The sequence below is a fragment of the Protomyctophum bolini genome (assembly GCF_963924005.1).
Source record: "Protomyctophum bolini genome assembly, chromosome: 3".
Taxonomy (NCBI): Eukaryota; Metazoa; Chordata; class Actinopteri; order Myctophiformes; family Myctophidae; genus Protomyctophum; species Protomyctophum bolini.
Window position 1 is genome coordinate 48,677,888 of NC_137864.1, and position 22,605 is coordinate 48,700,492.

Here is a 22,605-nt window from a genome sequence, read left to right on the forward strand (position 1 = left end):
ATTCGGCACAGACCAGCTTGCTGTACAAGCTGGTAAAAAAAATCAGTTCCTGTTAATACCTGTGTGAAGCTAGTGTGAAGCCCCATTGACTTGATACTGTTGCTCCCACTGCAGTTTAACCCTCTCCCGCTCCCATTCAATTCCCCTGGCTCAGACTTAATAGCTTGTCTTGGTGCAGACTTTCTCTTATTTAGCATGTTTGATGACTTCTCCGGAGAGATATGGAGGATTGTAATGAGGGTTAATGAAAAATAGCACCAGTTCAAGTCTCAGCACATGGGAGAATCTCTGTCTTCCTGCCATAGCCCGCTGAGTACTTGGCCCAGGTACAAGAATAACACTGTATAATGAATACATAAACACACATTATGTGCTTGTACACATCGCATTCCACTGATAATATTGGCAGCAGTTCTGCATTTTGTAGTTATCGTGCTATTTTGATGATAGGAGTAGTTAGTATTTGTAAGGAATTATAGGACATTTCAACTGCCATGCTGTATACACAGTTTAGTACCTTAGTTTGTACATTTGTAGCCTACTAATTAGTAATTTCCACCATGAGAAAAATTGACATGATTTTACGGCATAGTGGACACTTTAATGGGAAGGACATGAGTCACTTATTAGCCAATGAAATCTCACTTCTACTTAAATATATATATTTTTGGTTTAATGGGGCTTGTGGGGTACATTATGTAGCATGAAGTTGAACAAACATTGGGAAAGGAGGAGCCGAATACTACATATAGGCCTATCATGTTTACATATTAATTGTGGGACAAAAAACACATCCAGATAATGGTTTAAATGTGCTTAATAAAATAAATAAAAAACAATACTAGGCTGTGTATTTGTTTACTTATACTTTGTTCTTTTAATTGTAGTGTAATCTTCCTCACGTAGCATAAATAGGGGCAGGTATAAATAAGATTTATCCTGCTCCTTTTCTTTTCTGATATGGAATATGTAAAAAAAAAAGAAAAGTAAAATTAATATAATCATGTAAAACCATAACTGAAATGAAATAAATAAATATGAAATTAAATAAATTGTTGACAAATACATTGGTCAAATTAAATTTCATTGACAAAATGTGTACTTGTCCACAAATTAGCACACATAGTCTACATGTACTGTACAAGGGAATACTAAACTAACACAACCACTGTACTTTGATACAAACTTACACACATAACAACGTTTACTGTGTCCACATTTCCATCCTCTTCCTAGCCAACATCGGGGCCAGGTCTCAATGTTGGTTCTTCTCATCATGATAAATAATAGGAATAGTTACATCACATCCATTGCACTCGTCCAGTGAATGCCACATTTTTCCTCATCATCATTAGCAGAGTCAGAGAGACATAAATTGGCAAATGAAGCAGTACATGGCCCTCCCAGACACCATAGCAACCAACCTGCGGCAACACATAATTCAGTACAGAGCAAGGCAATAGTAGTGTGTAAAATAGAGCATTGCTAAGTGAAAATAATGGCAATAACAAATAGCTGTATAACGATATAATGACTTCATGTTAGTATAAATTAGCCATTATAGGAATAACCCCATGAGGTTAAACATGGGCTAAACATTTCCATTAAATTATGGCCGACATGATGTTCTGGTGTGTATACTTTATAATTAGCCTTTGGACATGGCCCATGTTACATTCTGGTTTGTAAGGAATGATAAGAACTTTCTCTCTCTTCTCTCTATCTCTCTCTCTCTCTCACGCACGCACGCACGCACGCACACGCACACACACAGACACAGAAAAGCGTCCTATAAACAGCATGCGCTGTGTTAACACACATGTAAACACCCCTAAGTGGCGTGTTGACAACAGCATACAGAGCTGCTATCTGCCTCCTGTTCTCTCCTCTGCATGTGACACATCAAACACAGCACTTTACGGGAATAAGCACCTTCCTGTCAACAGAGGTGTCGATGGACCTGTGTTTGGGTGATGCTTATCCGTTTGTTTGTTTTGTGTGCGAGTGCGTGCATGCGTGTGTGCGCGTGCCCACGTGCACGTGTGTGTTCACAGTGTGAGTGTGAAGATACCATCTCATAAAAACACAAACATTGCAGTTTCTCTTCCACTCCTTTCCTTTCCTTCCTTTACAGTCTTTGGGATTTCTGTGTCAGGGCCTCGATTTAGCATCAACACGATTATTCCTCCTTCATCTAAAAAGCAGCATGCCTTTTCAAACGACGGCCGTGATGATGTCATCCAGCTCTGTGTGAACTTAACAGAGAGAGTTTTGTTTGCGTTACGTGTGCATGTGTGAGTTCACCACAAACGTTGAACAATACCCCCCCCCACACACACACACACACACACACACACACACACTTCCCTTCATTAAACGCACCAGAAATAACCGTCCTTCAGAAAGCACTGTATTGTTTTAGAGCCAAAATGACCACATCAGCTCAGGCAGCACTGAAAGCCCTTCACTTCAGTCATCCAAACAAACACACCACAGGCAATGCAACACATCCTTCGCTGTCAACACAGTGACAATGAGGCAGAGATCCTCCTTTTGGATGAGGGGAAGAGGGGGGATATAATTTCTTCTCTTTTGGATGAGGGAAAGAGGGGGGATTTCTTCTCTTTTGGTCCTTTTGGATGAGGGGAAAAGGGGGGATTTCTTCTCTCGCATGTTTCCAGAGCAGCGTCCGCTGTCGTGAGAACTTTACTATAAATTGGCCTAAAGGAAAACTGATCTTTCTGACAAGAAATAATGTTCAAAATCTTTCCTTTTTGGCAAACAAAGACATACTAACCATGGAGTTTGAGTGAGGCTTTAAGCTTCTGAAAATGCAGCAGAAAGAAAGGCACAACTCCGTGTGGGGGTCCCCGGAACTTCCAGACCCACAGGGTGCCGGCCCGGTTCCAGCGAGCCGCCCGTGTCCGAAACGGTCGAGAAATGACAGCGTTACCGTGTGGGGGTCCCCAGAGCCACAAACAGAGCCACGAGATAGAAAACCCATTGGACTAAACCAAATTATAAAACAGCAAAGGGAAACTATCTGACACATTGGAAAGAAGCAACACAAAAGCTGAGTAAACTAGAATGCTATCTGGCCCTAAACAGAGAATACACAGTGGCAGAATACCTGAGCACCGTGACCGACCCAAAACAAAGAAAAATCTTAACTAGGTACAGATTCAGTGAGCACAGTCTCACGATCGAGAAAGGCCGTCATAGGCAGACCTGTATCCCGAGAGAAGACAGACTATGCACCCACTGCACACTAAACGAAGTGGAAACCGAGCTACACTTCCTAACCATCTGTCCATTGTACCAAGACATCAGAGACACATACTTCCCACAGATTAAAACCACACACGAAGATTTTGAAAACATGACCAATGACAAAAAACTCCCATATCTGCGGGGCGAAGTACAACAATGTGCAAACACAGCAGCAAGATTTGTGAGTTGCTGTGATAGGAGAAGGATATCAAATGGAACACAACCACCCTAAAGACTAATCATTGTGTATATTCCTGCACTATACCTGCATCAAGTGATCTTGGTACACAGAAGTTGATCTATTGAAGATTCTGACCTTCAAAGTACATAATTTTTGTTCTGATTGTATTGCTGTATCGTTGTATTGTTCTTTCTGCTTTGGCAATGTAAACGTATGTTTTCTCATGCCAATAAAGCCCTTTGAATTGAATTGAGTGTGTGTGTGTGTGTGTGTGTGTGTGTGTGTGTGTGTGTGTGTGTGTGTGTGTGTGTGTGTGTGTGTGTGTGTGTGTGTGTGTGTGTGTGTGTGTGTGACGTGTGTGTGTGACGTGTGTGTGTGTGTGTGTGTGTGTGTGTGTGTGCGTACCTACTGTACAGTACATGCACATGATGTGTGCAGCGTACTTTTCCTGGCCCTCACAAGAGAAGGTAAAACAATTATATTTTAGGGTTGGTCTTATAATTAGAAAAAGATTCAGGTTGGGGTTTAGGATTAGGCATATAGGGACAGGGGTTTAGGGGTTGTTCGAGTTATGCATTGCAACGTGTGGTGAGCTTGTGTAGATTTGCTATAAGTACAGTATAATGCTATTAAGAAATAATGCAGGCTTTAGAGTTATAGGGTTAAGAATGGCAGAGAGATTGGTCAAAATGGCATCTAGAAATTTGCCATCTGAACATTTGAAGGACCTCATGTACTGTATACAGAAATAATACAAACGTGTGTGTGTGTGTGTGTGTGTGTGTGTGTGTGTGTGTGTGTGTGTGTGTGTGAGAGAGAGAGAGAGAGTGGTCAATGGGATTTAACAACACATACACATCCTGGTGATTCAACAAAGCATAACACAATTAACTCTCTCAGTGCCTCTCAATTAGTTCCAAGGAAAGGATTAGGGGGCTGTGGAAAGACTCTGACGGAACTGATGTACAATCAGGGGATAGATGGACCTCTGAATCAAATGTTCCACTGATCAAATGGTCCAATATGGCGTCTGCTCTCACACGGCTCAATCATTGTTCCAAAGCAGCTGTCAGCCGGACTGGACTGTGGGCTGGAAATAATGTTGTTTGTGTCTGTGTGTGTGTGTGTGTGTGTGTGTGTGTGTGTGTGTGTGTGTGTGTGTGTGTGTGTGTGTGTGTGTGTGTGTGTGTGTGTGCGTGTGTGTGTGTGTGTGTGTGTGTGTGTGTGTGTGTGTGTGCGTGTGTGTGCGTGTGTGTGTGTGTGTGTGTGTGTGTGTGTGTGTGTGTGTGTGTGTGTTAGGGGGCAGCCTTGGACACGCAGCTGTGTGCAGTTGTGTTGATCATCACCTCATCCCAGAAATCAATTAAGTGAGCAGAGGAAAGAATGTCGTTAGAATAGGAGGAAGATGGAAAGGGAAGGAAGCAAGGGACACAGAGAGAGAGAGAGAGAGAGAGAGAGAGAGAGAGAGAGAGAGAGAGAGAGAGAGAGAGAGAGAGAGAGAGAATTGTAACATACAGCTGGACTAACTGAGGAGGAGTTATGAGAGAGAGAAACAGAATACACACTACAGTAATATCCTCAGTGTTCATTAGCGTAAGTAGTATAGAGACTAGAGTCCAGCTGGGAGATGGAAACTGAGTGTGTAAAGACATACTGTAGGACCTGCGGAATCACAGCCAACTCAATCTTTCCCAGAGTACAATCTTTATATCCAGAAGGTTCAATTATAACTGCGCTGTCCTCTACATTGTTCTGCTGAGCTCTGGGTTTTTCAAGGCCATTGTAGTATTTCATAAAGCTCACCATCTGATTGCAAATGCAGAATAGAACAAGCTGTCGCGTCCAGAAATGAAGGGAAGGTGCAGAATAAAAGAAACATAATTGCAAAGTACAGTAGCTCCCAATGCGGTGCCAGTTCATTCTGAAGAAGGCATTAAGATCCAAAATGAAAAGAAATCCACTTTCGGGGGAAACTGCTAACTTTATTTTTGTTGAAACTCTTTGTCTCTATACCATCTGAGGACAAATGTTAAAAGTTTACCAAAGTACAGGAAGTGCCAGATATTGCAGGAATGTTTAGGTATGGACGAAGGGCAACATGTTCTGTGCATTCCTTACCAATATACAATATTAGTTATCTGTAGTTGTCATGCCTATTATTTATTGTTTAGTGTTTCATATAGATCTAAAGTGAACAGGAAAGTGTGGGTTTGGATCCCAGCAGTGGGTATTATGTGACTTTATGTGGTAAGTAGAAGGTCACACATTTGATCTGTACGTGTATATGCACTAACAACAACCCTCACCAGGTGCACCGCACCATTCCTTGTGGCCCAATTTAACCACATGTTTAAGCATAACATCCCTGTTTGTTCTGGTCTTAATTGACATAGTAGACCTTCAGTAAGCATAGGCAAACATTCGGCATCAATAGCTGATTTACAAGCTTTCAACGCGTTGCAACTCTAGAACTACTGAACACAGAGCCACTCCGCCCCATGGCATGGCAATATGGCATGTCATACATAGTCCTGTAGGCTTTTCACCAAAGAGATTTGGTGAAGAGGGAAAAAAGGAGGGAAACCAATTAGACTCATGGAGCACTCTGGTCAACTGAAGTAGTGTGTAGGGTAAACTCATGCATCTAAGATGGATATTATGCAAAACAACTTTCCTATTGACTTTGTGTGTCATCGATGTGTTACAAAAAAGGTCTAGCTGTAGCAGTTCAACTATTTCCCTACCAGTTGAGCTCATGCACTTCCAAGGCTTTGACTTTACACCGCACAACGAACCTCTGTTTGCCCTCCTCAAACACAATTAAATGAGCTCCCCCCCCCCCCCCACAATACCGTGGAGCCTATGACAATACAGAATGAGGGAATTGCATTATGCATAATAGGTAAACTCCAACATATTTCAGATCTTAATCCAGGATAAATCCATAGTTGGCCCATGCTCATGCCTCTCACAATAGGTTTTGGGTGGCGTCCAATAGAGCTTACCCTTTGGCTTAATGGTGAAATCCATTCCGACTTTTTTTGGCCAGGGCTTTTATAATTAATGTTGGGCAAATAGGCTGGAGGAGAAGGAAAATAGGAGGAGGAAAAATCTATATAAAGAGTTTTACCACCATGTTGAGGGAGTTTTGAATAGAATTGGGGATAGCCCTTATAACCCCCACCCTGCCTGTAACATTTTTATCCTCTTGTGGGATTAACTGCCTTTCATTACATTACAATGCTCACTTTTCTCCCTCACTGTAATGACCATACAGTATCTCCATCAACAGCCCATATTCTAAACTCTTACAGACCCTTTCTCTTTCTACACAATATATACTACTGTTCACACTTATGTTATAGGCCAGCAGGTTGATAATCGAGGGATTACTGGTTTGACTTCTATAATGTACAGTAAGTGTGCACCCAGTATTGCTGATGATAGTAAGCCAAGTAAGGACACTTGAACACCCAAGCATGTGTGTGTGTGTGTGTGTGTGTGTGTGTGTGTGTGTGTGTGTGTGTGTGTGACATAATATGTTACCCCTTTATTCTACATACTAGTACAACTGTATTTCTAAATGGTAAATGGTCTGCATTTCTGTAGTGACCAAACTGCCAGGTCAACTGTCTTTGACCTGTACTGTACATTGTCTTTGCACAGCTTGCACATACTGTATATTAGCACTAACTGTGTATACTTTGCTGCATGTATACCCGCTATTCCTGGTTAATTTTGCCATTCATATTCTATATATTTTATATTCTGTACATTCTCCAATGTAAACATTTGTTTTCCAATCTATCCAGTCCCAGAAAAGACGCTCTGTGGTTCACCAGTAGACAGACACACAGCGACGCAGTGTGCCTTCCGCACTTTCACTCGACTTCCATCTTACAACGAACTGCAGTGGCCAATGAGGCTTTTTTTTTAAATATATCTATTCCACCACTTCACCCTTCCCCCCTGGTGAGTCCTAGATTGACACTCTGGGCTCCACCTGGGTCCACAGGTGAAAGCTGTTTCCCTAATTACTGCATGCCTATTGGCCAGAGACTATTTAAGGCTGTCTGGGACGTACTGCGCTCTTGTTTGTTTCTCATGTTGCTTGTTCTGGGTCTCTGTGACGTGACGTGTACCTTGTTTTGTATTATGTTATTTTTAAGTAAAGGTCCCGGCACACTGGCTGAGTTTCCCCGTCGGTTGTGTGCAACCACCTTAAGTCCTTGTTCAATAGGCTTCCTGAGTTTACTTTGAAGTTGAGTTCTGCATTTTGGGTCAAAAAAACTTCCTCAGCGGTCCAGGCACCTTGGCTGGTAATCCAGCTGGCAGTGTGCCCCCATCTCTCTACCCATTTCATGAAAATAAAGGCGAAAGCCACAAAAAAACACTTCCCGGGCCCTGTACTATACTCTCGCCATAACCGCACCCACCAAGGCACCAGAGGAAACCTATCCAATCCATCAACCTATATCCTATCCTATCCACCGACACTGTCTTACTCAAGCTCACTTCAACACAAAGCCAGGAAGAGCCATGGGGATCGAACTGTGAACTTTCCGGTTCCCAGACAACGATGATGCTACCTCCTGAGCCTCTGGCACTACATTTCTCATCTGACACAGCCACTGTGCTCTTCTCATCCAAATACACATCTATCATAACTAGATATCCCTCTCACTTATTTCATTCTTCTGGGTAGTCTTTACATTTTTAATCTATTAAAATTACCCAAAGCTCAACACAAGAACACCGGTGAGGCCGCTTTCTGGGTCTATGGCCCCAAGTTGTGGAACACCCTACCACTGCACCTTAAAAGGGCTTTCTGGGTCTATGGCCCCAAGTTGTGGAACACCCTACCACTGCACCTTAAAAGGGCTTTCTGGGTCTATGGCCCCAAGTTGTGGAACACCCTACCACTGCACCTTAAAAGGGCTTTCTGGGTCTATGGCCCCAAGTTGTGGAACACCCTACCACTGCACCTTAAAAGGGCTTTCTGGGTCTATGGCCCCAAGTTGTGGAACACCCTACCACTGCACCTTAAAAGGGCGACCTCCCTTGATGTTTTTAAGAGCAAGCTGAAAACTTATTTTTTCAACTTGGCATTTGTTTAGTTTTATCTTGTGTTCTGGTACAAATTTCCTTACCATTTTTTATGTTTTAGTTTTGTATTGCTATTTTTATTTGCTAATTGTATATACTGTGTATTGTAATGATTGACCTACTTTTGTTTCCGGCATTCCGCTGCTTGTTATTTATTTATTTCATTTCATTTCATTTCATTTCATTTCATTTCATTTCATTTCATTTCATTTTATTTTATTTTTATGTGAAGCACTTTGAGTTGCATTTTATGTTATTTATTATTATTACAACTTTTGCTTTTTCATCATCTCTCTGCTACACTCTTTTTCTCTGTCCTCCTAAACTGTAGGAAACTGAGCAGCAAGCTGGGTGCATCATGGTGCTGACGACATGCCTCTGCGGATGAAGATCACTGGTGCTGATAGAGAGTTCTGCTGCTAATTAACAGCTCTGCAGATAATGAAGAGCCGCTGGCTTTGGCTCTGATTCTGTATTGTACAGTATTATATTATACTTTACTGTACAAAACGTGAGTTAACGAGAGAACTATAGGTAAGTCTAGGAAGACAAAGGATAGGGTAGCACACAGAGATAAACAACATGCTGACGTATCTTCATGTTGCTGGCTTCCATTGAAAATGAATGGTAGACGCTAGACGGTATCTTTGTATATCTGCCTGTGTGAACGCAGCATAAGAGCAGCAGCAGCAGCCTCATGCAACTGCATGTGGAGTGCCGGTGGTATAATCTCCCAGTCCTTAGTTGTACGCAGCAGAATTCTCACTGTTAATTTGCCATGTGTAACTCAGGGTTGTGACATTGCACAAAAGGGACCACAGAATGGTGTTTTAAGGATCATGTTATAGGACTTTAGCTATTGAAAAATCGAATCTTTGACTCTTTGAAGGCGCAAATCTTTATATATAATATTATATGCTTTCAGAGTGAACGTTTTTAACTAAAATCTATTATCTTTGCTTCTGGGGGGGTCCCTGGAACTACATATTTTCAGATGGGGGTCGGTGGCCAATTACATATATTTTAGGAGGTCCGTGACATGAAAAGGTTTGAGCACCACTGACATATAGAATAATGAGTTTTTCAGAAAACTGTTAGCATTTAGAAGGTATTTGTGGAATCGTCCTCGATCAGGTCTAAATGGGTTAAACAGTAATTGAAATGCACAGTAAAAATATGGACTGCACATGTGCAGTAAGTGATATTTGTTGGTTGAAGTAGGTGTTTAATAGCTCTATTCTGATAGTAATCATTGAAATAGTTCAGTAACTGGGGTCTCACATATCTCCAGATAATGAAAAAAAAAAAAAAAAAAAAACTAAAGTAATCATAAGCCAGTAAACACAGTCGACAGTCATCTTGTAAATCAATTTTTGTTCACCCTTTAGAATTGGGAAGTTGAGCAAGTGCTCATACTCACTGTGAGAAAAGACAATCAGCCCAATTCGACACAGGTCTTAAATCAAATGCTGTTCAATAGCGCCACCCTGTGGCACTACACTTACAGATGATGATAGACAAACCATACATCATTGCCACATCACCTTAGCTGTAGGTGTCCCTTGTTGACTTGTGGTGTCCTGTTTTGACTACTTCTGTGTAATAATGACTTTAAGAAATTATGTTCTTTAATATTATGCATTCTGTGTCAGGAATTCTTGGACAAACATCACGCATGTGTGTATTGAAGGGATCAACAGTAGATATGCCATGCCCAGGTACATCTCTCTCACTCAACAGACTATTTAGACAATGGTTCGATTTTAAACAGCCGTTTGATGATGTTACGTTGTAGTGTATTCTCCAGATGGTCAGTCAACTCACAGAATCGATGAAGTGAGAGAGAGTGATGCAAAGATCCATGTACCACTACCAGTGCACAGCTCTGTATAAATATGGTCCACCATCAACGACGTCGAGTCTGTGGGGGCTGTAGCCCCCATGAAGAATTAAATAGCCCCTTTTAGCCTTGTAAACCTTGTCCGCTTCCAGTCGCTTTGTAGCAAACAGTAGCGCGCGCTGGTTTGTTTTGGGAAACAGCAAAACGCAAAATGTATTTTCCAAGGCAAAGATAAAGTAATTCAGAAGAAGAAGCTGTGACTCGGCAGCTTCTGTGAACTCACAGTTCACACCACTGCAGCAACACTGACACGTTCAGCGGAGTGACTGCTGTCTCTGTGCCGTCTGTGAAGAGCCATGAGCCGCGACTCCCGGGAGGGGCAGCAACACCGCCGGGTAATCTACACAGACTATAGTGAGACTAAACACACTGACTCGAGAAAAGACCCATATCGTCCAAAATAGGCTAATCAGTCGTTGTCTGTGTATAGGCTAATTCATTGGTAAAAGTATGCTAAATAACTCATTTTTAGACCATTTGGGAAATAAATAAATCCGGCGGCACGATCTAAGGGTAATGGACACATAACAGACACCCGGGTATAAATGCAATAATTTATTAACAAGAAAATAATGAATATTTACAGATATATGGCATCATGCATAAATTACAATCAACATGAAACATATTACTTTTATTACAATTTTTTTTTACTATGGCGTCTTCTCTCGTGTATCATCAGATGTCCGGCTCCATGCTCGCCTCTCCTTGGAGTCCAGTTGGGTCAAAACAAAGTATACCACATTGTGACAGCTGTAGTGAGTCTACAGTCCACCTGCCTGCTGGCAATATAGCCTGGTTGTGATATGTAGATGTGATTGATATTTTGTTTTTTTAAGTCTTTCTATAACAACAACACAAAGTAATTGAATTTATTTTATGTATTAATTGTATTTTATATATTACTATGTTATTACTAATTTTATGTATAACTATATTACTAATTGTATTTATTTGATGAATTACTATGTTATTACTAATTTTACTTCATGCATTACAAATTGTATTTGTTTTATGTATTACTGTTATTACTAATTTTATTTTTTATGCATTTATTTATTTTATGCATTACTGTTATTACTAATTTTATGCATTACTATATTGATAATTTATTTTATGTATTATTGTCTATATTACTAATTATATTTATTTTGTCCATTACTATGCCATTACTAATTTTAATTTACTTTTATTTTACTATTTTAATTTACTTTTATTTTACTATAATCCATTTTGTTATCGTTCGTTTTATCAATTTATTTATATTATTATCTAGTTATTTATATTGGTTTATTATTTTATTGTTTATCATTTTCAAAGAGCCCTGATTGATCACATCTACATATCACCACTACCAGTCAGGATCTGAGTGACTCAGAACCCTGGTGACTTCCAGATGGAGCCACACAGGAGACCAGCAACGTCCTAAAGAAAAGAAAGAAATGCTCATTACTACTTTGTTCATAAAACAATATTGATTGAAATATTTATTAACAGTTTGCAGAATTACAGTACATGTCAAGCACAAACTCAATACAAAGACTGTTAACTGTAAGTGGACGAACCAATTAAGCATTACACTTGTTTACAAGAGGGTCCACCATGTTCAATTCATCAAAACATTTAGAGACGTACAAATAAGACACTTCTATATAGTCAAAGAACAGAACAGGAATTCATCATAAAGGAGGTAAAAAGGGAAAATAAACTTATACAGTGAGGGGAAAAAGGGAGTCAAGGGATTCACATGTCTTAATGACTGTTGGTAGGGCGTTCCACATTTTGGTGGCATAGGAGTGAAAATAATTTAGTCCCTTGTTTGTGCCGAATCTGGGTTGTACATGGTTCGTTGCACTCCCTCTGGTGTTGTGGGTGTGGACTTCGTTAACATAAAGGAAGTATCTGGACAGGTACATGGGTATCTTGGTGGTGTATCGAATCTTGTGGACCAGACCCATTGCAAGATGCTGTACTCTGTCGTCAACCCTAAGCCATTCCAGCCTGTCAAAGTGGGCAGGGGTGAGGTAGGTTCGGGGGGTGAGGCCAAGTAGGAGCCTGACCAGTTTGTTTTGGGAGGTCTGCATGGAGCCTAGTTAAGGGCCTTTGAGGTGCATGCATAGTCAAAGAAACCTTGTACGAGGGCTCCTGTTAAGGTCTTCAAGGTGTTTTTGTTGACCAGTGAGGAGATCCTGTAAAGGAATCTTGTTCTTTGGTTGACTTTTTTGATTACGTTGGTGGCCATTTTATCACCGGAAAGATTAGCCTCCAGGATGGAACCTAGGTAGGTAATTTCATCTTTACGTGTGATAATATTGTCACCCACTCTAACCAAGAAGCCATTTGCCTTGCTGAGATTACTATTAGATCCAAAGAGAATGGATTCAGTTTTTCACAGGTGTAAAGATAGTTTGTTATCAGCGAGCCAGATGCAGATTCTACCGAGTTCAGAGCTGAGGGCCTTTTCAACCTGCAGTTTGTTCCTGTCCGAGACTAGCAGTGCCGAGTCATCTGCGAACAGGAACAAGTTGCAGTCACAAGCTGATGTCATGTCATAATCATAGTGTGTGTGCGCGTGTTGTATAGTTACCTTGCTGTGATGTAACTCCAAAGGTGATCAGAAATAGTTGCTCCATCGGCTAGAAACGTGCTCTTCACCGGCATGATGATCTTGTTCCTAAAAAAAAGTCTATAGTCAACCCTAACTGATTACAGAACATGATATAAAAAAACACAACTAGAAGGATTTAGGCCTGTCACAATTACCTAATCGCCAAGTATTTGAGATACTTTTTTAGAGTCATAATCGTCTCCATGTTGAAAATGTTCATATATTGTCAAACATTTTAAAGAAATAATGCAAGCAACCGATCTACAAGCTCTAAATGTGTCACTTTGTAATTTACTTCTCTTTTGTTAGTGTATAAAGTTATTGAATTATACCATGTGCAGCTTTTTGTTTACAAAGCCTACAAAAGCCAAAGTTTTATTTAGAATGTTAGTATGACGCAATTAAATTGTTACTTGTAATTTAGCTTAGCTTTGCTGTGTGCGTGCGTGTCCTGTCACAACATACACATGCACTTACAGTAACGTTTAAGAATAGGGATCGACCAATTATCGGCAACGGACGATTATTGGCTTTTTACGAAGCCTAAAAAAGCCCTAAAGCGGTTCGTACCGTTGAGTTCCTCACTGAGAAGGCCCAGGTCCGAAGTCCTCCAGCGTCTACCCAGATCTCCGTCCTCCGTCCTCCCATCCATCCAGGCCCAGGTCCGAAGTCCTCCAGCGTCTACCCAGATCTCAGTCCTCCGTCCTCCCATCCATCCAGGCCCAGGTCCGAAGTCCTCCAGCGTCTACCCAGATCTCCGTCCTCCGTCCTCCCATCCATCCAGGCCCAGGTCCGAAGTCCTCCAGCGTCTACCCAGATCGCCGTCCTCCGTTCTCCCATCCATGGACAGACCTGCAGATCTCCATCTCTAGAGGCTCCAGCCTCCAGCTGTGTCTATGATCTCCATCCTGAGAGAGAAAGAAACCATTAGCTCTACAAGCTCACAACACATTGCAGTGTGAGCTTGTAGATCTGCTATTTTTGCTGAACGGAATAGGGATGCTGGGGTTGAAGTGGTTAACAAAAGTGTCAAAGACTTTGATTAGCTTGGAAAGCTGACAGACATTCAACCAGAGTGCCACTAGGAGGCATCAACACATGTACAGTCCTCAACATCTTTTGTAATTTGTATTCAAGTTGTTACAAAGACCAAGAGGTACGCTCATGATATGAGATATTGACTCTCAAACTATTGTGCAGATTTAGATTTATCCTAAAATATTTAAAACATTTGGATTACTGTAAATGATGCCATTCTTCGTACCATAACAGTACAAAAGCAGTTATCCATCCTCAGAAACAAGCAAGAACTATTCCTACTCACAGCTCATCAGAGTCCTCTGAGGAAGCCCCCGGGGGGGGGGGGGGGAGCTTTGGAACGGATCTCTGTCCAGGGAACATCAGCTCGTCTATCGATATCTCCATTCTAACAAAGAAAGAAAAGAAAAAAACACACCAAATTAGCTTTGCTCTGTGTGTGTGTGTGTGTGTGTGTGTGCGTGTACCCTGTCCAGCAGTGGCGTTCCAGCGACGTCTACCACGATCTCCATCCTAACAAAGAAATAAAGATTGATTAGAGTGACCAAGAGCCAGATATATATTATATCCCGTCACAACATATATATATATATATATATATATATATATATATAGCCTAGTCCTACATCAAACTTTTATTTATAGAGAAAATAAAAACAAGAAATATTCCTACTCACAGCTCATCAGAAGTACCCAGATCTCCGTCCTCCGTCCTCCCATCCATCCAGGCCCAGGTCCGAAGTCCTCCAGCGTCTACCCAGATCTCCGTCCTCCGTCCTCCCATCCATCCAGGCCCAGGTCCGAAGTCCTCCAGCGTCTACCCAGATCTCAGTCCTCCCATCCATCCATGGACAGACCTGCAGATCTCCATCTCCAGAGGCTCCAGCTGTGTCTACTGCCATCTCCATCCTGAGAGAGAAAGAAGAAAGCATTAGCTCTACAAGCTCACAACACGTTGCAACGCGGTGTGAGCTTGTAGATCTGCTATTTTTGCTGAACGCTCCCTCAGAATAGGGATGCTGGGGTTGAAGTGGTTAACAAAAGTGCCATTAAGACTTTGATTAGCTTGGAAAGCTGACAAGACATTAAACCACAGTGCCACTAGGAGGCACATGTGGTTGAACACATGTACAGTACTCAACATCTCCTTCCCAACAAGAAATATTCCTATACTCACAGCTCATCAGAGGAAGCCCCCGGGAGGGAAGCTTTGGAACGGATCTCTGTCCTTCCACGACCCATCCACCCTATAAGAAAGAAAGAAAGATTAATTTAAGTGACCAAGAGCCAGATATACGTACATTGTGTCCTTTCACATCATACACAAAATGTATAGAGAACATTTAAAACAGAAGCCGACCATACGACTCGCAGTAATAGAAAAGTCTAAGTGGTTTCTTACTTTGAGCCGCCTTCAGAGCCCCCCATGCAGATTCATCCATGGACAGCGAGAACTGCAGATGTCCACCTGTAGGGGCTCCGGTTGAGCCTCGCAGCATCTGGAATGAAGACATGGTGGTTATATTCTATGAATAGCTTTGCACATCACTCACTTGTTGCTGCCAATAGGAATTTGTGATGTCTGTGTGGCGACAATTGCTGTGTGTCTGTTTTTTTAAATAATACATACAATTTATATAGCACTTTTCAAGGTACCCAAAGTTGCTTCACAAAACAGTAAAAACAAATTTATTTGAAAATAAACTAGATTAAAAAGGTTCAAAACTAGAATTTTTTGGCATGTTTGTGAAGCTTTTCGGTTCCACACCAGTAACTGCTGTTCAACACTAACAGCTACATCCATGACCTCCCTGCAACAACATCAATGAAGTATGGCTATGCAGACGACCCGAGTACTGTGTCCCAGTCTGGAGCCGTAGCTCTCATGTCAAGAAGCTGGATGCTGCCCTCAACACCGGATGGGCCACGCCAAACAAACTGCCTGCCTGCTCTCGCTGGAATCACTCCAACAGAGGTCAGACGAGAAGCAGCCACGCTGGCCCTCACTGAGAAGGCACAGCTGAGTGAATCCCAGCCATCTCCTCCACAAGGTCGTCAGAGACACCACAGCACACGTGCCTCAAGTCACGGTGCCCTTTGCCACAACACACACACACACACCAAGTCACGGCAACCTTTGCCACAGCACACGTGCCTCAAGTCACTGTGCCCCTTTGCCACACAGGCCCAGGAACTGCTCCACACAACACCAGCTGACACCTCCAAGGCATCCTGGGTGAAGGCAAGACAGAGGGACCAGTGGAATACATCGAGGACCCCAAATATGTTCTTTGCCAGCACCTCCCCTGCAAGGCGTGGACAACCCTCAAAGCAGAAGTGGGACATCTCGGACAGTGCCCACTGTGAATGCGAGGATCCACTACAGACTGTGGAACACGTAATGACCATTTGCCCCAAATACCGGCCACCGAATGGTGATCGTGGCTTAGGTGACCTAGACAATGACACATTGTACTGGCTTGCTGCAACAGAGCTGAAGTTCTATGGACATACGGCAGAAGATGTTTAAGAAACGTATTTTTTGTAATTTCTTCATTTTTTCGGCAAACCTTTGTGGCATTTAATTTATGGAACATGTGGATGTTTCTTTATTTATTGGTGAAGTTTTAGTGCCACTTGTGGCATTCTTTGAAATGTATTGACACGTTTGATATACGTTTGTGTTAGGGATGTCCGATATTATCGGCCGATAAAGGCATTAAAAATTAATAACCCTAACCCTTAATTTTACTTTATTTATTATTTTACATTAAAAACATCTACAAGCTCACAATACAATAAGACACATGTGAGTGATTAGATCATTTTAGATGAGACATTTTGCATAATTATTAATAATTACTTTTGGTATTTTAAGTACATTTTATACCAAAACCTTTGTACCTTTACTCGAGTACATGTTGAATGGTAACGGAGTATTTCTATATTGCAGTATTGCCTACTTTTATTTAAGTAAAAAGTTTGAGTTATGTTTCCACCACTGGAAAAAGCCTGCATATAATATATATATCGGTATCTGTTGATATCGGCAATTAGGAGTTGGACAATATCCAACACTGACTGTCGGACATCCCTTGATTTGTGTGATTTTTGTGCAGCTTTTAGAGTTTGTGGCATTTTTTTGTTTGTTTGTTTTGTGAACGACCAAAGAGCACACCCAGTATGTATCACAAGGCTATTCCACCAGTCAGGTGTACTTATATCTACATCTCATAAGCGGCCATGAACTAAACACTACAGATATCACAATTTGACTTTGGCAGCAGCAAGAAACGACTGATATGCAAAGCTCTTCAGCCATGCTTCTCTCTATACAAACACTCATAATGTCCACATGGACATCTTAGCAGTCAGGATGGGGTGGTTCACACAGGAGACCAGGTTCAGTGTTCTAGCAGCATCTACAGTCATCTCCATCTACATCTAGAAAGAAAGAAAGACATCAGAAGCTGACCATATCACTCACAGTAATAGAAACATTTTAAAAGGATCTCTGGCTAATAAGACAAATACTCCTTAACATTATACTTGCCATCTATAACTAAAATTGTAAAATATAAACCAGTTAAATATTTTATTTCTTTCATATAATCTTTTACTACATAGGAACTGTTCCCGTTGCAGGTTTATGATGTCCATGTGTGGTCCAGCGCTATGGAATGCACTTGCTAATAAAAAGTACTTAAAATATTGCTTTGATGCTTATATCAATTAAGCTGTTTTTGTATTAGCAAACACACGGACAGGCCTCTTTCATACTGGAGTAGCCTAATTCATCCGCTTTATTTACAGACATCAGTAAAACGTGACGTGACGTCCGTATTTAGAATACAACAGCAGCGCTTATTTTCCAGATCCAAACTTAGCGTTGCACAAAGCTTGCTTAATAGCGACATCAATTCATTCCAATCCACATTAAATGTCGCGCTCTGCTCGTTCAGCCGTATGGTATCGCTCATTTCATTAGCTTCAATAGCGTGACACATCCATTATGGTTAGATCCTTCCAATCGATCCAATTTCAATACTTACCGTATCAGAGTAAAGATTTCAACTTGAATGTATAGGGCCAATATGCCTTTCTTTCTTTTATCACCAGAGATATACGGTTTAACAACGTGCTCACACTTTGGGACTTGGGCGTCTTGTTGTTTACTCACTTGTAGTGGTTTGTCGATGGTGATTGATGATGACTGCAACAGGTTGATTGTAGCTGCCCCTCGATTGATGAAAGAATGACAAGTTTGGGTGGTCTCGACGGGTGTGTTTATTGTTCCAACACGGTGAAAACTATAAGGATATAGAATAAATACAGTTACAATCGAATAATCTCATAGTTTCACTACTAAAATCTGTGCAATAAACTTGTCACTTCAGCAGTACAATCAACAATAAAAATGGTTAATTTATGGTCAATTATAAATACAGTGATACAAAACTCAAGTCATTTCAATTATAAGACAAGGAAAATGCACAATAACCAAAAGTACCACAACCATACGAAAACCAAACAAATACAATCATGAATGATATACTCCAAATGGAAACTAGACAAATAAATAATCATGTATACCTCACTCCGCGTATCGAGGGTGCTAAAGGGCTGCATAACCAACTTGAACCTCAGGGCACATCAACAGTCACCGATGGTCACATTTACACATAGTGTGACGGACAGGCACTGTAGACAATAGACAACTTCAGTCACTAAAAGTTCACTACAACTGCAAATGTCACAGGCTTTAACACTGCTTAATCAATAAGAGTAGGCTACAAACATAATAAGAGTCACATAAACAGTCAAACATTTCATACCGTGTGGTCTGGTGCAACACACACACACACACACACACACACACACACACACACACACACACACACACACACACACACAGGTGCTCTCTCCCTCTGCTCACTCTGGAGTCTGGCTGTGTGAAATGAGTCTATTGGTCTGAGGTGAGTGAAGCTAACAGGCTTCAGCTATATATGGATAGGTAACAGGAGGTGTCAAAGTAAAAGTATGCCAAATTACAGGAAGTATCCAAACAAACAATAAAATAAGACAAACAATAAATAAAGAATAAACAGACTTCAAACTAAATAAATTATTGCAGAACCAACTGTCACTGGCAGTTACATTGATATTATGGTAGGAGTTTGTGTTGTGTGAGTGTAATGGTTTCAAAATAAACGGGGCAAACAAAACAAGAACAGGCTCAAGACATAAACTAAATAAAGGTCTCAAAAAACAGACGAGCGCAGGTTCAATAAACAAATAATAAAGTACTTTTCTTTCTCTCTCTTGTTTGTGCGTTGCGTGCGAGCTGTTGAAATCTGTGTCTCTGCTCCGCTCGGCCGCGACAGTCCCCCCCCCCCCACCCCAACGCAATTCTGTCTACCCAAAGGATTTACCCAAATTCTGGCTACCAGTGAAAACATCAACTTCTTTTTTACTGCGGAAGGGAGGAACACCAACCTAGCGTGGAGTGGCTTCACAACACGTTAAACAGGACCCAGGAAGGGGTGAGTAGCTCCGAGGCTAAAACATAACAAGCGCTCACAGTCAAGTTCACCGTCAGCCATTAAGTGCAGGCGATTGTAACAGCAACGTACAGAAAACATACCTGCACTTAAGTGCGGACCAACACGCTGTCGGCTGTCACCCGAGGGACAGCTTTGTGTATGATGATCGCCTCAATGCGGGAGGAATCACTCCTGGCCGTGGGACGTGTGGCAGTGCACACACCAGCCGTGTGGCAGAGAGAGACTGACAGCTAACAAACACGGCCGACACGTCACCTTATAAAGCCAGCTGGGACACTAATCAAGCCCTAATCAGTGGGCGGAGGACGGGCCGTGACGGCGTGGGAACGCTCACGAGTCACGCCCATCATCCTGCCACACATGCATTGCATCAAAGCTTTCATTTCATTTGTAGACATTTTGTAACTGAAGTGATGAATTCAAAGTATTCTGAGGCACCCTAGGGTGCACCTTTTGATCAACCCTATAGTTTAAAAAAGTGACTAGACACGCACGCACGCACGCACCAACGCACCCACGCACACACAACCTGTGACCTTGACTCCCATCAGAGCAGAGAGAGAGAGAGGATCGAACGCCATGCATATCTCTGAACAACTTATTACAGACTAATCCAGCAGTGCCAGCTGGGTGAAGAACATGCTGTCATGTGTCATAGAAGCACCGTTGATTCTGAAGCACAGTTTTAGTCATATTTTTGTCATCTGAAATGTTTCATCTCATTTACTGTAGATAGCATTGTATAGTAGACATAGCATCCTATAGTGTAGCTTCATTGTACACAGATATTCTATACTGTAAGACAGATGTTAGGTTCTGAGCTTATACTTAAATTATGATCCTTGATGACTGTATGATGTTAGTCGCTCTGGATTGAGAGCATATCTGATAAATGTCTACATTGTAAATTCTAATACATTAATATTATTAGACACAAATGGAAACAGCACAGTGTACAGTCCAAGTTTGTCATCAAATTTTGTTTGCCGGCGCAGCGCTGGTTGGCAGGTATAGGCTATACCATCCCCAGACAATGGGGACAGCCTCTGTAGAACTGGCTTTAAAGCACAGCTCAAAACCTATTTATTTCTTCACTCTTGTTGCTTTTAATTGATATATTTGCGCACGCAGTCGCACACGCACACGCACAGCTCCTGCTGCCTTGGAGCCGAGGCCATGCTCTGGGCCTGCCATGACTCAGAATGGGGGAAGGATTTCACATTTGGTACTTTGAACCAAATGTGTGAAACGTTGTGACGTTGCTCCTGGACAGCTGGACTGCTTTAACCTCAATAATGTTTTCCCCTACGCCAGTAGAGTATACACTTTGTGAGGGGGGGGGGGGGGATACTGGAGTCCCTGATCACTGATGGTGTGAATCCTATTTTGAATAGGAATCTGAATCCTATTTTATTTGCATTGTAATCCCCATAGGGGGATTTTACTAGATCGCCTCATATAACTCTAGGACGTTTTCCAGGCCTACTCTATATTAGGAAGCGAACACAGGTCACATCACACCAAGAACCACACGCCTGGCAGCACCTCAGAACCCCCAGTTAGAACTGACTGATCTCACCTGCGAATGGGAAGTCTGTGATTCTCTGCAGGAACAGCTACCTGCGAACCGACTCAAAAGAAGCAGACAAAGATGGATGGATGGATGGAGCATTTCACCCATTACAAATTGTTGGTTTACTCATGATAATTCACTTGTTTTTTAAAGAAAATACTGTATATAAATGTTTTTATTTTGGCAGAAATTATACATTTTATGTCATATGGGGCATGTTGAGTAATATTTAATTGACAACAGCTGAATATAGACGTTGCATATCATCACTGTCAGGCAGGACGATTGTATGTCCAAATTTCATCCTTTTTTACTGTATGTTCCCCTCAAAAATGTATATAGTTGATCCAGGATTTGCTTGACAGTTACTTCATTGTAAGTAATTCAGTTCAGTTCATTTATTTTGGTCATTAAAAACAGATTAATACAGTGCCTGCTTTGTTTTTTTTGTTGCAAAAGAAACATTGACCAAAAAGGTGTAGGCTGTAGCCTAAACTTATTGTGCCTAGCCTACCCTTGTTCCAAAAAACGCTACCAGAGCATCAAATCTCGTACCACCCGTCTCAGTAACAGTTTTTACCCCCAGGCAGTCAGGCTGCTGAACAGCTGACCTCGAACTGTATTGCACTTCATTTCACTTGCACTTTTCTTTTCCTGTTTTTCGTCTTTTTGTTTTATGTCCTGTGTATGTAAGATTGAGAGTGCTCTGAGCAAAACAAATTTAATTGTATGTATACTCTGTATTTATACAAATGACAAATGAACCTGAACCTGAACCTGAACCTAACATAAATGGCTTTCATAGGTGAAATAATACAACAAAGCAAACAACAGAAAATTTGCCGTTTCGACCGAAACAGAAAATTCACTTAGGAAAATATTACGTAAGTGAATTCTGAGGTTTAAGAATATAATGAGGAAGGAAGTCCTTTCCATGTTGTAACAATCCATGGGCTTAATACAAAGAGAGGCGTGTGTCAACTGGCATAACGTCAACAGATGATCATCCTTTCTCAGTAAGTAATGCACTGTCAGTGCTTTATATGTGTGAATTCCATGAACAAGCTGTCATAAAAGTTGTTACTCGATCGGTCGGTCATCATTCTAGTTGTATTATTGTGGACAACAAGGACCCGTCCAGTCATGCTGTTGTCTGGAACTGGATGCGTGTTTGTGACTTTGCTCCTATCTGTTTCAGGTAGAAATGTGTAGTCAAATTTATTATGTTGTTTAATAGATTGTCGCTATTATTTAATGGCGTCTATGCTATTGTCCATCACAATGAGTTACCAGCATGCTAAGCTTGTACAAACAAAGCTTGTAAGGGATTCAATGGTTTGATAATATTAACATTGTAGGAAAGTA

At 41.4% G+C, this 22,605-nt stretch overlaps 1 protein-coding gene across 3 annotated transcripts; it reads right to left on the reverse strand.

Annotated features, from left to right (window-relative positions):
• Positions 1–11,077: 11,077 nt before the first annotated feature.
• Positions 11,078–19,877, reverse strand: LOC308310059 (uncharacterized protein). Of its 3 annotated transcripts, XM_080756111.1 has the most exons (12): positions 19,748–19,877; positions 18,697–18,804; positions 18,284–18,413; positions 15,506–17,547; positions 15,281–15,350; positions 14,781–15,012; positions 14,571–14,616; positions 14,441–14,491; positions 14,390–14,409; positions 13,636–13,973; positions 13,045–13,131; positions 11,078–11,882 (listed from the first exon to the last, which is right to left on the reverse strand). In XM_080756111.1, exons 6-10 carry the CDS (start codon positions 14,885–14,887, stop codon positions 13,934–13,936), a joined length of 264 nt encoding a protein of 87 aa, XP_080612237.1. In that variant the 5' UTR covers positions 14,888–15,012; positions 15,281–15,350; positions 15,506–17,547; positions 18,284–18,413; positions 18,697–18,804; positions 19,748–19,877; the 3' UTR covers positions 11,078–11,882; positions 13,045–13,131; positions 13,636–13,933. The 3 variants fall into 3 exon arrangements, with proteins under 3 accessions (XP_080612237.1, XP_080612236.1, XP_080612235.1); XM_080756110.1 differs by having other exon boundaries at positions 14,390–14,491; XM_080756109.1 differs by having other exon boundaries at positions 14,390–14,616.
• Positions 19,878–22,605: the final 2,728 nt, after the last annotated feature.

Bases quoted from the DNA above. Each gene is read 5' to 3' on its own strand.
- LOC308310059 (XM_080756110.1), bottom strand. From the start codon at position 15,617: ATGTCTTCATTCCAGATGCTGCGAGGCTCAACCGGAGCCCCTACAGGT. The intron at 15,351-15,505 runs GTAAGAAACCAC...TCTTTCTTATAG, and splicing joins GGCTCTGAAGGCGGCTCAAA to GGTGGATGGGTCGTGGAAGG. The intron at 15,013-15,280 runs GTGAGTATAGGA...TTTCTCTCTCAG, and splicing joins GGGGCTTCCTCTGATGAGCT to GATGGAGATGGCAGTAGACA.